Source organism: Podarcis filfolensis (genome assembly GCF_964270895.1).
Source record: "Podarcis filfolensis genome assembly, chromosome: 14".
Classification (NCBI taxonomy): Eukaryota; Metazoa; Chordata; class Lepidosauria; order Squamata; family Lacertidae; genus Podarcis; species Podarcis filfolensis.
The window spans coordinates 6,493,997-6,510,627 of NC_139616.1; the positions used below are offsets into that span (position 1 = coordinate 6,493,997).

General features: G+C 49.9%; 1 protein-coding gene across 2 annotated transcripts in view; it reads right to left on the minus strand.

Moving 5' to 3' along the window:
- UNC13C (unc-13 homolog C) overlaps window positions 1–16,631 on the minus strand; it is a 134,503-nt gene that overhangs the window by 33,266 nt on the left and 84,606 nt on the right. For both annotated transcript variants that reach the window (XM_083586099.1, XM_083586098.1), the window contains exons 15-18: window positions 15,686–15,775; window positions 14,908–15,036; window positions 11,141–11,274; window positions 9,264–9,349 (exon numbers count right to left, since the gene is read on the minus strand). In XM_083586099.1, coding sequence (XP_083442225.1) covers window positions 9,264–9,349; window positions 11,141–11,274; window positions 14,908–15,036; window positions 15,686–15,775 — 439 coding nt within the window. The remainder of the gene's footprint in view (window positions 1–9,263; window positions 9,350–11,140; window positions 11,275–14,907; window positions 15,037–15,685; window positions 15,776–16,631) is intronic.

Below are 16,631 nucleotides of genomic sequence, written 5' to 3' on the forward strand. Positions count from 1 at the left end.
CAACTAAAGCATCCGTGACAGTTGGCTTATTCCTCTTGTCCTGCTGTTTCGTCCCAGGGAGAACTGCTCTTTAGCATTCAGTTGGAGCAAGCAGCAATTTGGGGTTGCCATGGATTGCTGTTGGTTCCAGTTTAGAGCTGAAGAGTGGATTTTCCCTGGGAAAGCAATGGGACAAGGGGAAAACCCCTCGGACCCGTACCAAGAAAGCATGAGTCAAGCAGAAAATAGTTTGGACTCAAGCTTTCTAGGCATGGGACAAGCAGGAGTGTGGATAAGCCCTGTGCTCTTGGTGCTGAGCCCCTTGGACTCTGGGGAAGGGTCTAGAAACCAAACCATACCCTGCAAGTAAATGCCGACTCAGCTCTGAGTGGCCCCACTTGCCTGCTCATAAGAGACTTGCCATGCAAGATTTGTTTTTCCCTGGGCCAGTGGGTGGGGCAGTGGCAAGAGTGACCTTTGAGTCAGCCTATGTGCTTGCTGGTGCATCTGAAGAGGCTCTGTTCAGCTTGATCCAATCAATGCAAGCATCTCCTGTGCTCAGGTCCTGCCTCACACTGAGAGCCAGTGTGGTGTAGTGGTTAAGAGTGGCAGAGTCGTAATCTGGGGAACCGGGTTCGCATCTCCGCTCCTCCACATGCAGCTGCTGGGTGACCTTGGGCTAGTCACACTTCTCTGAAGTCTCTCAGCCCCACTCACCTCACAGAGTGTTTTTTGTGGGGGAGGAAGGGAAAAGAGATTGTTAGAAGAAGAAGAAGAGTTTGGATTTGATATCCCGCCTTTCACTCCCTTTAAGGAGTCTCAAAGCGGCTAACATTCTCCTTTGAGACTCCTTCGGGTAGTGATAAAGCGGGATATCAAATCCAAACTCCTCCTCCTCCTCCTCCTCCCCCTCCTCCTCCTCTTCTTCTTCTTCTTCTTCTTCTTCTTCTTCTTCTTCTTCATCTTCGCCACTCCATCAAGGCTGCTTCCAGGAAAGAAGGAACAGGAGGGTAGTGCCGTGCAGCTCTTTGGATGGGGCCCACTAGAACTCAGATCACTTTCAAAAGGTGTCACCTTGCAAATGATGATAAAGGATCTGTGCCCCTAATGCAATCCGTATGTAAATAAGGTCTGTGGTGTGGTTGCTAATGTGTTGGTTTTCCTCCAGAAGGTGCATTTCATTTGGTGTGTGTGTACAATGCTCCTATTGCTCATTTCCAGAGAAGCTTTTTCAATTCAGGTAGTGAGATGCCAAAAGCTCTGCTTGATGAAGACAGATGTCCAGGCGGTTCAATTTCTCACTTCCAAAACAGCTCTGTCCTTTTGGATCGACTTTTTTTCTCCAGCAATTTTGTCCTTTGCAGACCTGCAGGCTGAAGTTCTAATTAAGAGTGGCAAACTTTGTTAACAATTGCTTCAGGAGAAACACGGCACATACAGTTCCAAGTCAACAGCCACCCACATTTTTCCTTGGGGAAAGATCTGGGTGAAGTTCTTGCATTGCAAACTTATTTACGAGCAAAATCCATTTTCCTACCAAGGTACGTAGTTAGGAATGGCCGGTTCAATTTCTGCCCAGGTAAATGGCTGCATAGCTGACAATAAAAATAAACTGCAGGATATTTATTTATCGGGAAGTATCGGGAAGTTTTTAAATATTTGATATTTTTGTATGTTTTTATATGTGTTGGAAGCCGATCAGAGTGGCTGGGGCAACCCAGCCAGATCGGTGGGGTGTTGTTGTTGTTGTTAATTGTATTGCAACAGTTGAACCACCTTCCATCACTGCTAATATGGTTAAATGCAGTAAATGAATGGAAGAGCAAGAGGAGAGCCTTGCTGGATCGGGGGGGGGGGGAGGGGGAGTATCAGGAGCTTGTCCTACTCTCGAGTAGGACCCTGGCAGAGACACATGCCCGACTGGCATGTTCCCTCCCTCCTGGTCGTTCGTTCGGGAGCTTCAATAGCTTTTTTCTGCCCAAACAGCATAGCAACCGATGCCAACAGACATTGGCACACTTAGGGATCCGCAGAGTGCTCACAGTTTGCGTAACAGAACTCAGCAACTCTGCATTTTGGCTAATCTACTTTATTTACATATAAACACACACGGAGCACTGCAGCATGGCTCCCTCTCTCTCTAGCATCAGACAGCAAAGAGAGAAAGAACAAAGGACAATAGTTCCAATTCAACAGAACACAGTAAAACAAACATCCTGTCTCCGTCACTTCCCACTTTGTGGAGTCAAAACATATACCGTCATGTGAAAGACAACAATCCCATGACTGCAATCACGGAGCAGGAATTCTAACATTGAGCTCATACAGTCTCCAGTTCTCCCACAGTGGCCCATAATGGGATGCTCGCTTGAGGGCAACTATTGCCGCCTCCTCAGCTGCTCTTGCACTCACAAGTGGTGCAACAGGCGACAACAACCCTCCAGGGCTGACCTTGGTCTCTTTTATGGCCTCAGGGACAGGGGGCCAGTTGGAAGGCCCCTTTCCTGAGCCAAACTCAAGACCCTGACAGAAGGCACAGGAGGCACATCCTGCAAAACCTTTGGAGCCAGGCGCATGGGTAAGTCTATCTCCTCTGCAGTGTTCACATTATGCAGAACTGCATTGCTCTGCCAGAACAAAATATTGATGCCAACTACAGCCAATTAAACATACCAGCCTTGTTCAAAAGCACCCTGGCCAAGATAGGCGGGCACAGCTCCAGCAGTGGCTTCGCTTGCGGAGGAGGTCCTTGTTTATGCTCAAAGGACTCTTTCGTTCTCCCTCCCAGCTGTTCCCTTCTTACCACTTAGGTTTAACAGCCACAGGACAGGATGAGGCCTGAGTGCTGTTTGGTGGCTGCAGCCCAAGGAAGACCTGGGACAGCTCAGTCAGTGGAGCATGAGAGTCACATTGGGTAAAAGATTCCTGAATTTCAGGGGGTTAGACCAGATGACCCCGGAGGTCCCTTCCATCTCTACAATTCTATGAGCAGTTTCTACCGGCAGCCACTCTCTAAATGGTCCCAGCGCTGGAAGTGAATGTTCTGCAGCCTCCCAGGTATGCCTTGACCCACCCCCTGCCTGAAAGAGGCTTTGGACCCCATCTGTCCTAAGAAAAAGCAGGCAGTGGCAATTTTTAGGTTGTGCAGGACGCACCCGTGAGAGAGGAGCTTGCTGATCGAGAGAGCCACTGGGGACTCCCTGGTGAAAAAGCTTCCCAAGTTTGAGCCTGTTGTAGTTCTCCCGGCTGGGGCTGCCACACAGTTGGATCCTCCTTAAGCTTCTCTTGATCAGGGCAGCAGAGCTGAGCTCCTTCCACTGCCCCTTATGAACAACGCAGGGGCACAAACGAGCAATTCAAGTTCAGGGAAGGGGGAACCTCAGGACCCCATCCCATGAATGCTCTCTTCTATCTTCTCTTCGAGAGTATTTTGCCCCCGAAGCTCTCCTTAGGCTACACCCCTTATCTCCAGGCCACACCCATCACTAACTCACCTCCTGCGGTAATTTTGCTGGTCTGGAATGTGTCTGTGAGCAAGGATCATGCCTCTTGCTTGCTTGGAAGTGTGTGTGTGTGTGTGTGTGTGTGTGTGTGTGTACAGAAACCTCAGAACTTTTGTGTGGACAGGATGTAGCCTACAGTACAAAGTTCTGAGTCACATTCATTGCTCTGCCTAGTCTATGTTTGGCCTAACCTGCGCTTGTCTCCGTCCCAGTTCCCCACTAGCATGCAGCCTTTGGAAAGTTGACCAAGACGGAATGTGGTCCTTTGGCTTAAAAAGCTCTCCCTGCCCCCACCCCCCATGCCAGGATAATTTGCAACACCCCCTCACTGTGAGCTGGATGGCACCCAGCAAGATGCCCCCTATCTAGGTGTGAAATTGGCCAGCAAGGAGTGTTTCCCCCCCCTCTGCTTCCAGCAAGAACATGGCAAGTGCCAAATGGATTGTCCCTCCATCAAATGGCTTGGAAGGTCTCCATGACAACCAAGTTCCAAAGAAGCCTTCAAGTCTTCTGGAAGAAAAGCGCAAGGACATAATCCATCTGCATCCAAACTCTCAAGGTGACTGGCAAGACTTCCTCTGCCCTTCTCTGATGCCAATGTTATTTATTTATGCCTTTTTTCCTCCTTCAAAGAGGAGGCATTTTTTTGTTCCATAATGAAAAAAAACAATCTGTCATTTTGGGAAGGATATCAGAAAATGTGTGTAAACAAGACTACCCGCTTCCACTTAGAAATATAATGGAAATGCCACAGATCTCCATTCTGGAGAGCCCTGACTAAGCCAGTGTTGTGTAGTGGTTAACAGTGTTGATGAGGACCTGAGAGACCAGGATTCAAATTTCCACTTAATGGGAGGGGAAAAGCCATGTATGTCACCTTGAGCTGTTTGGAGAAAAGGTCAGATATAAACAAATAAAAATGAAAATGAAATAATAATCAAGCATGTGCTTCAATTACTAGCAAATAAAATAGTTCCAATTCTGATGGGATTTAAAGGGAAGTATCTAAAATGAAATATTTTCTGCTGGTTTCTATTGCAGCACCAGAGTTAGGGTAGTTCCCACACACAGAGCTTCAAGCCAAGGGGGTGCAAAACAACAACAACAACAACAACAACAACAACAACAACAACAACAACAACACCTATATTTACATAGGAACTTACTGAGAAGATCCATTAAAAAGCAACAGTATAAAAAGGAATTATTGTGAAAATAGGAAATATAGGAGATGCCAAATTTTGTCTTTGCTCAGGGTGCCATAATACCAAAATCCGCCCCTACCTATTGCTTCAGAGATTTTGTATTTAAATGGCGTCTCTCGGATGTCTTCCCTTCCCCAAGTTCTGGTCTGTAATGCGGGGAAGGCTGCTCTGAATTCTCCAGGGCTAACGGCAGATTGGGGTGGAACTTACTAGCTCCCATCCACTGACACATTCTGGGCTCAAATGAGATAAAACACCCCATCTCAGATGCCACATCCAGACAAACTGCCACAACCATCTCAGGGCAGCCGTGAGGAGTGGGTGTTTCTTGGACCCTAAGCCCCTCTTCATTTGGTAATGCTGCACAGAGGCAGAAACTCTACTTTCCCGTACTATTTTTCAGGCTCCTCACCCCGATGACTGCCAGCAGGATGTTTTTGCACATGTTCCTCAAGGGACGCAGCATCTCTCAGGCTTCTAGCAACAGGCTTGGCTGCGAGACGAACACGAGGCCCACTTCATCATCATGATGACTCTCTGTCTGCCTCGACAGGCAGAGACAAACGGCACAGATGCAGATCAGCTGTTCTCTGCCAGCGCTGACTCTTCATGGTGCAACTCTGGAGCGCAGAAGGAGGCTGGCGACCATCGCCCAGACACCCGTGAAGGAGTTCACCCATGGCCAAAACCCAGGCCTGCAAAGGCTCCTTCCTTCTTCCCTGAGCCTTGCAAAGTGGAATGGCTGCCGGTTTGTCGGACACTGGTACTGTCTCTGGCTGCACAGAGAATGAGGCGATGCCCAAAGCCGCAAGGCCTCAAAGCAGGGCTCATTCAGGCCGCAATTGGTGGCAGAGCGGAGGCCGCTTTTGCACCTGCGATGGATGTCCACGTTTCTCTTCTTACTCTTCATCTAGGACTTGGGTAGGCAAACTAAGGCCCGGGGGCCAGATCCGGCCCAATCGCCTTCTCAATCCGGCCCGCGGACGGTCCGGGAATCAGCGTGTTTTTACACGAGTAGCATGTGTTCTTTTATTTAAACTGCATCTTTAGGTTATTTGTGGGGCCTGTCTGGTGTTTTTACATGAGTAGAATGTGTGCTTTTATTTAAAATGCATCTCTAGGTTATTTGTGGGGCATAGGAATTCGTTCATTCCCCCCTGCCCATATAATCCGCTCCCCCCACAAGGTCTGAGGGACAGTGGACCGGCCCCCTGCTGAAAAAGTTTGCTGACCCCTGATCTAGGGAGTCTGTATTCTGGTGGGGTTGGGTCCTGGCCTTGCCTTGCCTGCACCAGGCTCCAAAAGGCTTTGTTGGAAACAGTCCCCTCAGGGCTTGGCAGCAAAGGCCAGAGACCAATTGTGACAAGCTGCCAAGTTTTATATCTTTGCTTAAAATAACAAGGCATCTCTACGAAGGAGAAGAGGATGGCAAAGGGCACAGAGCTTCCCAGCTCAAGCGCCTGGCCTGGCCTTTGGGAGCCTCCACCAGCCAGGACTCAACATGTGGTCATCTCTGGTGACAAAGCCACAGGAGCTGCCCAAGTGCATTGGTGGACGGGGTGTTCCGGCCGGCTCAGCCTCTTCTTGTCACCAGCAATGGCCAGCTGGTTGGGACAGAGAGAGGAGAAAGATTGCCTGGGATCCCTGGGCTCCTTAGGACAGTCTTCGAAGCAGGAGAGACAGGGGCGCAAGGCTGGCTGTGGCTGGGTCCAGAGCATTCTTCAAAAGTGGGCAGGGAGCGGGGAAGGGCTCTGGGCTGGGGGCTGGGGGCAGAGACCTCACCACAACAGTCTGGGGGCACTTCTTTCTCTCTCTCTCTCTTTTTTTGCAAGCTTCTGCTTCTGCTCAACAGCCTTCATTGAAATCTCTGTTGCTGCTGGTGGAATCTATGTTTGAATGCTCCTCCATGTAAAAACATGCTAGTTTGCCTATTCAAACTAGCACAGGAGGGGAAGGGTTCTAAGGCTGCCTTCTCTCTGGAAGGCAAATTATGTTCGGGGAGGGCATTCTTTGATTCAGCAAAGCATTCAGGAATCGGACTCACAAGCTGCAGGCTGAAGGGCTTTTGTCCAGCAACAGTGAAGCAATGCTAAGCTTACCTTACCGCCCCCCACCCCCACTTCCCCAGTTTGAAATGCACAGGAAGCCCAGCTGGCTTGACTTTGTAAAGAGACATGCCCTCTCCCTTGCTTAAGGAGGCTGCAGCAGCAGCAAGGCAGCCCCAGGACGGCAACCTTCCTCCTCCTAATCCCCAGATCCAGCCTCGTGAAGTCAGGTGGCCATGGAAGCATCGTGTTGTTGGGGCAACATCTGTTGCCAGGCAGAACATCAGCAGCTCTCTGGACTAAAGCAGCATTAAGGTCTTACGCCACTAAGAGCAGGAGATAACAATGTGGCACAACCCACAACGTTGGAGAAAATAGGTTAGAAAGCAATGGCATCCCTGCGTGGGGCCTTTCTGAGGCCACATGGCTCCTCTCGGACAATTCATGTCTACTAGAGTGGATGGAGCAGAAATACAGGAGGGCAGCTGCCCCGCCCTCTCCCAGGCATGTTTCCCATCCATCCCAGTCTTGCTTTTTTTATACTGTAGGTGCAATGCCTTCCTTTATTCCACATTAAAATTTCATTTGCCTTCAAATAGTTTCATTCAGCAAGTAGTATTAGAATTAGGATTAACAATGCTCCGAAGCAGCACTGGGTGCCTTGGCTTCTATGTCTTGGGAGGTTTCAAAGAGAACCCTACCCTCTTGGGGGACTGACTTTTGAGAAGCCCTGGCCAAGTTCAAGCCCCCTTGCCTGATGCTGGCCACACCTGTGTGGTGATATCAGGACACTCAACGGCAGGAAGTGAGGGAGGGGAAGCAGGGGTTTCATTGGGTTGGGGAGGGGGTGGGAGTGGGGTCAGTGGGCCAAGAAGCCACAGCAGTGGGAGAATGGAGCAGGACAGGGCTTTCTAGCCACTGACACTGGAAATAGAATTTGCATTCTTAGCAGAGATGCTGACCATTTCGGTTAATTCTAAGCCAACCCGCCGCCCAATCAGGAGTGCCAACTTGGACCCGCAACCATGGGTGCCATGTAGCGTGCATGGCCCTGGCACTGAAATTTGTGGGTGCCTGGCTCCTTCATGGGGAATTTTGTTGGTGCTTGGGCACCCAGGGAGTTGGCATCTATGCCCCCCAATGTTTTAGACTATAATTCCCATCAGCTCCAGCACCCTACAATTCTGCTGGCTGCAGTGCATGGCAATTGTGGTCCAAAAAGCAACTTGGTCACTCAAGCCACATTTTCTTAATTGAAAACCCAAGCAGTCACACACCCTTGGGTTAACGCTGTTGCATTTTGCAGCCCTGTAGCTAAGCTCTTAGTCTTGTCTCTTTAAAAGTAGCTTTTATCAAGTTAGCTCTCAAGCTCCAGGAAAATATTGCTGCTGAACAGCTCAGTGGGAAGCCATTTTCTGCTGCTCTGAATGTGAAGTGAGTTGATTTCTCAACAAAGCCAGATGCGTAGAGGTGGTCATTTCTGGTCTGGATGCCCCCAGCCACCCTCCCGCCATGGTTCTGCCACTGCCTCTGCCATTCTGCCTATGTCCTCCTTTCTTTATCCCCTGTGTGCATTTCCATGTGCCTCAGCTGGGAGGGGGTCGCTGCCTCATGTTGACGCTCACTCTGTCGAGCGTTTCAGGGGAAAAGCCAGCCATGCAGCCCTCAGCGGTTGCTTAGTTAACCGATAGGGATCCCTGCCAGGCTCTCCGCTGGAAGATTAACAGCAGACAGGAGGGAAAAGAGGTTCAGAACACGCTCTGTGGTGGGCCAAGGGAAGTCTGTGTCCCAGTGATCTTGCTTTGGGCAGATGGAAGGCAAAGGGTTGTTGCCAGTCCACACACACAAACCCTAGTTATGATTTCCGGCCTTCTGGGTGACCATGGCAACCAAGCCTCTTCCATTTACTCATTTGCCTTTGCCTCTGGAGTGGCAAGGCTCATGTGCCAGTGGCCAAGTCTGTCCTAGGATGTGGGGCCACACAGGACACCCTATGTTTTTGGCACCAACGGGCCAGTGGGGTGTGTTTGTGTGGCACAGGTGGCAGCAGCAGCAGCTCCCCATCCCATCAGGGTCATGAGCCCTCCACCCTGGCTTCCTGATGCTGCCATGGTTCAAATCCTGGAAATGCCACAGGAAAGGGATGCAAGGCCAGCTTCTCAAAGTAGAGGACAATGATGGAAGGAATCATCCTCTCAGCTGCACATAAATCCAATTCATGTGGCCAAGTGTAGTGTGAATAGCCAAAGACTTATTTCGTCAAACACCCATGATGCTCCAGGAAGAATATTTTCTACTCTTGCGTTGCTCCTTTGTGGAGAACTCTAAAGACTCACCACTTTTATTACACTGGCAAATGCTTCTGGGGATGAAGATGTTTTGACCGGCCAGCTCTCCACACTGGTTAATACTAAATGTACCATTTTCTTTGCTGGGTCATTCCTGCGAACACCCCACATCCCTGCAATCCCACCTGCTGCTCCACATAGAAATAGCCCCCTGCTCTGCTAGGGAGCATCTGCACCCCCTACCTTCCAAGGCGTATTTCATGTCCTGCGCAAAAAGGGTCCACATGATCTCTGAACTGACTTTGCCCATGTTCAGCTCTTGAGGGAACCTGGAAGAAACCAACCGGAGGGGCGTTGTCAGTTCTCCTGCTGGCAAGGGGGCACCCTTCAGCCCTAGACGCCCCTCAAAGGGAAGGGCTTGGAAGATAGTGGTTCCCCCCCCCCCGGCTTGCACTGTCCCTCAGACTTCCCCATGGCAATCGCTGTACATGGGAAAGGGTCACGGGAGAGGGAGGGGCAGCTGCTCCCCCTAAATCAATAAAATTAAATAAAAATACATAGCTAACTGAGGTTCTGCCCCCCCCACAAGAGGCCTGCCCCCATTAAGAAAAGGCTTGCCCCCCCAACAAAAATTCTGGCTACATCCATGGGGAGGGGTCATTCTTCTGGGCAAACCAGCCGCCTTCCCATCATATACATAGATTAAAGGAGTGGCAGTTCCCCCACCCCACAAACACATAACGAAAGTAAGAAGGGAAGCAAGAGGACCTGTCCACTTTCACTTTGTGTGCACAGAACTATCCTTCCATGGATGAGATGGAGGGAGGCTCTACGACGTTCCTCTGAACCTCTGGGCCCATAAAGGTCCACTGAACTGGGATGGCAGGACTGGAACTGTTGGAACTGTGGGTGGGCAACAGTCCGTACAGTATTCATTTGGAGGTTGCATGGAGGAGCATGTCCTCTTCTGGGGAGGGCTCCTATTTAAATAGAGCTCAGGGAGAAGCTGGAGGGGAAGAAGTGGGGCTGGTTGGGCTGGTGCCCACCAAGGAAAGCAGGAACGGTTTTAAGCCAGAAGGAAGCTCAATTCTGGCAACCAGAACTGTTAGGAAAGGGTCCTGAGTGAGCTTCAGCAGGGTGCTGGGGTCAGGCCTAGCTCATCAGCAGCCCCTCAGCCTTGCCCAAAGATGCTCAGCTCCTGATTTTGCGAGGCTTGTCAGGGCAATGCCAGCTCCATGGGATGGGCAAGAATGAGCTCTTAATGCGTTTTCCATAGCTCATTGCTAGATAAGCTTTTCCGGATTATTTTGCTTTCAGGAGTGCTGTGCAAATTTGGCATTTTAAAAATATCCTCTTTATTTGTTTACCTTAATTCCCAGGGACTGGGGAGTGCAAAGGTGGGGAAGATCTCCAGCCAGGGCAGCGCTGACTCCCGAAAGGAAATCAGCATAAGGGAGGGTGGTTTTGTCAGCAGGTGGTATCAGGCTAGCTCTTGATCTGGGGCCACCTGACTTTAACAATGGTGGCTGCTGTGGCTACTCCACACAGTGGCCACTCCTGGGCTGTGGGTTGCCTACCTGCAACCACAATTCCTGTGGCTGGTCTACTGACCTAGTAGCACTACTTTCCTTCCTTAATGACCATTTGTAGTGGGGTGGTGTTTTTTTTGGATGGGGGAAGCATACAGCAAAGTAGGGTCTCTGGCACAGAAAGTCAAGCATCCTAAGGTCTACAGATGTGAACAAAACATTTAAAAAGAAGAAGAGTTTGGACTTGATATCCTGCCTTTCACTCCCCTTAAGCGGCTAACAATCTCCTTTCCCTTCCTTCCCCACAACAAACACTCTGTGAGGTGAATGGGGCTGAGAGACTTCAAAGAAGTGTGGCCAGCCCAAGGTCACCCAGCAGCTGCAGGTGGAGGAGCAGGGAAGCAAACCCAGTTCACCAGATTACGAGTCCACCGCTCTTAACCACTACACCACACTGGCTCCCAAAAAGGAGCTAAAATGCTACAGCAGAAAGACAACTTTTCTTCTGCTGATTATTCCTAGCAGTGCTCTACGGGTGATCTCACAGCAGGCCTTGTGAAATGTCTGTCTATCCCCCCCCCGCCTTCTTACTGGTTCAAGACAGGAGTGTAGGCCATCTTGTCTTCATCAATGATGGTAACCATGAGGGTAATGAGCTGCGTCCAAAAATCCAGATTCTGAGTAGTTGGACCCTGTTCCTCCCGAGGAATATCTTGCTTTTTACCCTGTTACCGGGAAAAGGAAAGGAGAAAGAGTCCATTCTATTTTTCTATTAACACTGCCCCCCCCTTTTGCTAAAAGCAGGATGCAGAAAAAGCCCTGCAAAACAGGCCTTCCCAGGATTGCTAGAAGTGCTTGCCTCTTTGCATCTGCTCAACAAAGGCCTCCTCTGGGAAGGCAAGAGAGCCCAGGCTGAGCACTGCACTGCCCTCCTTGGCCACACGCACACCCACCCTGACCGCCTGCGGTGCCAATGGTTGGTCTGAGCAGTGCCTCTCCCAATTATGCTCTGCAGAGCAACTCCTCAGACATCCCTCTCTCTAGGCACAGCTCTCCCTTAGAAGACGCAAGTGCAAGCCAAGCAGCTGGTTGGAAGTCAAAGCTGATCCCAGTGATGGCTGCAGCCTTGCTGGAGGTGCAAGGAGCTGTTCAGCCAGGCAACTGCTGAGGCCAGGAGCTTATGGCACAGCTGGGCCACTGCTGCCTCCTCCAGGCAGTGATGGTGGGTTTTAGTTACTGGTTTCCCCTTGGAACCAGCACTGCCATTAAGGGGCTATTAATTGCCAAGGCCTCAGCCGCACTAAACAGGAAGCATTAAAATGGACTAGGCCAGGCAAGAATATGCTTTTGATTAAAGTGATAGACGCCCTTGAAGGCTGCCTTTGACAGCAGAACAAAAAAGGAAAACACCACAAATCAGATCAAGAAAAGGACAGGAGGACAGCGCAGTAACAACATCCCTGGAAAAAGCCAGGGACCAAAGGAGGAAATTCCAGACTCAAGCATCCATCCTGTGATTTTATCTCTGTGCTGTTGTTTTAAACCATTTTTACAAAAATTAAATCTTTAAGTAAATTAAAAAATTATATCTATTTTTAAAAGTTGTTATGGAAATGCAATTTACATGCTATTGTTTCATATGCGTTATTATATTGTAAATCACTTCAGGGGTGCCTCATGAAAAGCGGTTGAACTACTGAGAGCACAATCACATGGGCTGTTATTTCAATACTGTTGCATTGATCGTTTTCCTTTATGCTGTGAGCCATTTTGGGTGTTCCCTGGAAAAAGGAAAGCGGGGTGTACATCTGAAACCCAGTGCTGCTGCTCTCCAGACCTCCTCCAGCTGCTTGGAATCCAGCTTCTTTGTCTGGAAAAGGTTGCAGCTACTCAGCACTTATGGCAAGTAACAAATGTTAAAACCAGCAAAAGAAAACTGAAGGGCAAGTCAGCTGAAAATAGATGGGGGAGCCCTGGGACCCTGTGGAGTCTCTGGGTACAGACCCTTTCATGCTGCCCTGATTGTTCTCAGAAGGAACGTTCTGCCAGGATTTCTGGTGCTGCTGAAAGACCTCCCAATATTGTTGTTGTTGTTGTTGCTGCTGCTGCTGCCGCCACCGCTGCTACCTTTGCTCTTGGGGAACTTTAGCAGGTCACATACTTCCCTTATTTCACACACATGGGCCTCGTTTGCATCTTACTCGTGAGTAATGCTGATTCTAATTGCTCCGGATGTACCCAAAGTTAGACATGAAAAGCACTGCTCAAAGCAAGCTACTTGTCTGAGCTCTTGGGCGTGCTTTCTTCATGCCAAACAAGGATCAGCCTCCAAAATATTGCCTTTGTTTTAACATCCACAAAGAGCCACGCAGCCTGAGCTGCTTGGATCCTTGTAAACACGAGTTGATGGCGAAGGTGACCGTGGAATGTGTCCGAATGTCATTCAGAGATTAGCTGGGAGACAAATGATGGCTATGAAGGCAGGCAGAGGCAACTCATAGGTGATAAGGGCTATCATTGTTTTGCATCAGTGACTGAATTCTTGCTATGCGTCAGAAGCAGCCGGTTGTAATGACAGTTCTGAGCACCAGACCCCTTCAGGTTCATCCAAGAGGTAACCGAACCACACACATTGTGCTTGTAAAGAGGTAACTGTTGCCAGGAAGGAAGGAAGGAACAAGCGCTGGCTTCTTTTACTGGTTAAGTGAGAGACAAGCCAATCCCTGGGTGACGCCATTAAAAAAAGGATTCCAATTGCAGACCTCAGCCAAAGAGCAACCTTCACGATTTCTTCTTCCATAAAGGCAAGGGACACTTTTACTGTTACAATGCTCATTTAATTGATCACATCTTGGTTGTTGGCAATTTGGCTGCCTGTCTCTTTATTGCCCTCTATTATCCCTCCTTTTAGAAGGGTGAGAGGAAGGAATATGGCCAATTTCCACTTTTATTGCAGTGATTTCATTGCAGGCCAGGTTGGGATGAGGCAGACCGTAGCCTGCTGGAATCAGCAGTGAGAGTAAGAGAGAGGCAGCTTCATCCAACCTCGGGGTCTGACTGGAGCAGTGAGCGGTGGGATGCCCCCACAAACAGGGCACGGAGGTGAGGGTCTATTGTGGTTCATCATGCCCCGAGACCCTTTCATTTCAGAAGCCACCGGCATATGGGAGGGAGAGGATTGTGGTTCAACCCTGTGGCATTCCATGATCTCAGCAGTAGGTATCAATCTGAAAGGCTGGTAGTCAGCAGCAAATCCCAGCAGCCACCCATACTGGCTCATAGGAAGCCTATTTGGTGCTACTGCCCATCATCTGGGACCCAAACATCTACAGAACCACCCCTCATTCCTGCTCTGTAGAGAGTGAGTTCCTTCATTAAGCGATGGCATTGAGGAGGCCCATCTCCAGGCATCCCTAGGAACCTTGAGAAATTAGGTGGATGAGGGACCCTTTCCCCCCGTACGTTTCTGAGCACAATTCAAAGTGTTGGTGCTGACCTTTAAAGCCCTAAACGGCCTTGGCCCTGTATACCTGAAGGAGTCTCTCCACCCCTATGGTTCAGCCTGGACACTGAGGTCCAGCTCTAGCTTCTGGCGGTTCCCTCACTGTGAGGTTACAGGGAATCAGGCAGAGGGCCTTCTCTGCAGTGGTGCCCTTCCTGTGGAATGCCCTCCCATCAGGTGTCAAAGAGATTAAGAACTACATAACTTTTAGAAGACATATGAAGATAGCCCTGTATTGGGAAGCTTTTAACGTTTGATGTTTTACTATGTTTTTATATGTGCTGTAAGCTGCCCAGAGTGGCTGGGGAAACCATTGGCCAGGCCTGGTTTTATCAGCTTACATCCCCCCACCCCCTCCCCCTCCTTCTTTCTTTCTTTCTTTCTTTCTTTCTTTCTTTCTTTCTTTCTCTCTCTCTCTCTCTCTCTCTCTCTCTCTCTCTCTCTCTCTCTCTCTCTTTCTCTCTCTCCTCTCTTGCAGTGGTTTGTGCTCAGGGCTTGCAGGTCAAGGATAAAATTGGCTCCAGCGATCTGTACATCACAGTGCAAGTGGGCAAGACCAAACCCAGCCAGATTATTGGCAGGGTGTAAATAATTTGTGGTGCAGCTCGAAGGATGAACTCTCTCCTTAGACGTGCCCGCTTGGGGCCACTTTTGCTATATTTTAGGAGCCCAGTGACTGCTTGGGCGGCCATGGGCCCAGTGCTGGACTTGGGACCCTGGCTAATGCCCTCGCTTGCCACCCTCTGGAAAGGGCCTTCAAAGCAGGGCTGGGCAGGAGTGAGAGGAGAGCTCTGCTAACAGGGCTTTCCAGCAATGCCAGATAATTGCAGGGGCTGCAAAGGGATTCAAAGCTTACCTGGTCCATTAGCTGAGAGTAAAGCTCGTAGCAGTTGTCAAAAATGTATTTGTACGTGGAATCCAAGCAGGCTCGGACGCAGTCCTTCACAACCGCACTGGCTCGGGGCGGACTCTGCAGTTCCAGGACCTGAGGAGCATCACACAGAATCCATGGGCCAGAGTACAAGCAGCAGCTGGCTTCAAAGTCTTCAGAGCTGGCTCCTGCCAAATTACTGGGCCAACTCTTACCAGGTGTGCAGGCAGTATTTTGAGCCTCAACACTCCAGAATCTCTCAGCAATGATAACTTAAGGATGCTATTTGTCAATTTCCAAGGTGATTGGGGGGGGACGGGACACACCAGGGGAATTTGTTTTCATTAGAAGAGAGGGGGTTTAGAGGCAGCCCCCCTCCCTGCACAAGGCCCAGAGTGGTTTTTGGGGGGCTAGACGGTGGACTCAGAGGGAGTGAGAACATTCTAAATATCGATGTCCCCCTGTTTTACAGTTTATGATTTCTGGTCAAACGAGAAAACAGCATCTTACTCATACTAAATTTCGTCATTTTACTATATGTGGGAAACATTCAAACCAGCTCTTTTGAGTCACTCCCTCCCCCTCCCCTGGCCTGATTCACAGTTGGGAGATTCTGTGGAGGATTTTGAAGTCTTCAAGCAACCCCCCCCTTCCCCGAGGGAACCCCCCCCAGCTGCCACCGCAAAGCACTGAGAGATTGATCCTGGTGGTCTCGAGGAGCACATTATGGTAAATAAATGTCTAGAACAAGAGCTGGAATTACCTTCATGCGGAAAAATGTAATGCTTGTTAGCAGATCCACGGTTGATTTCAGGTCTTGAAGCCTCTCAGGGCTGGTGGCAGGGAAATTATCCTGGCACGCGAACAGAACAGAAAATGTAGAGAACAAAACCGTCGGGGTTTTGACAGCCAGCAAGTCAACAGAGCCAGGCTCCGGGTGTCCCTGGAGTCAACACCCCGCTCTGGCAGCAAGCAGGCATGGAGCCAGCAGGATGAGAAATGGTGGAAAGCATCGCTCTTGCAATGGCTTCGCTGGGAGAAGAAGCGGGATTTGTGCTTCAGGGCACATCAGAGATGGCCAAGGGAGGGCTTCCTCTCAGCTCCCTGTTGGGGTTTGGCAGAGAAATAGCACCCAAGCTGGCAAGTAGGGAGAACCTTTCTCCTCCTCTGGGAAGTGTGGGGAAAATGCCTTTGCAGCACCAGCTCTTTCCTGCTGGGATGAGCAGCGGCTGGTGAAATAGGGAAGGGCACTTTGCTTCAAGCACCACGTGCAAGATGCACAGTCTCCCTCTCAGGCCTTGAAAAGTTACCACCCTCTTGCAAATGCATACAAGATGTGTCATTTAAACCTTCCCTATTATTCTTAAGCTTTGCCAGCAGGGCTTGGATGTGCCTTGGGAGTTCCTTGCTCCAATGCACATTTTGCCACCTCCGTGCTGTGACTTTTCTGCGAGAACCATTGCAAGGGAGGAGGCAAAATCTTCCCACTCTCTCCCCTCCACAAAGCTCATCTTGCTTTTTGTGCCAAAGAAAACCACACCACAATTTTGGAAGGGAAGCCGAGAGACATTTGTCTTGTCCCTGTCAGTGCTCAGGTGCCCAAAATCACTAAACAGCAGATAGGAACACCCCACCTATGCCCATCCAGGAGAGATTCGGTCAGTCTGTGCCCCCCCCCCATTCAGCCCATCTTTCCAGCACAGACTGAA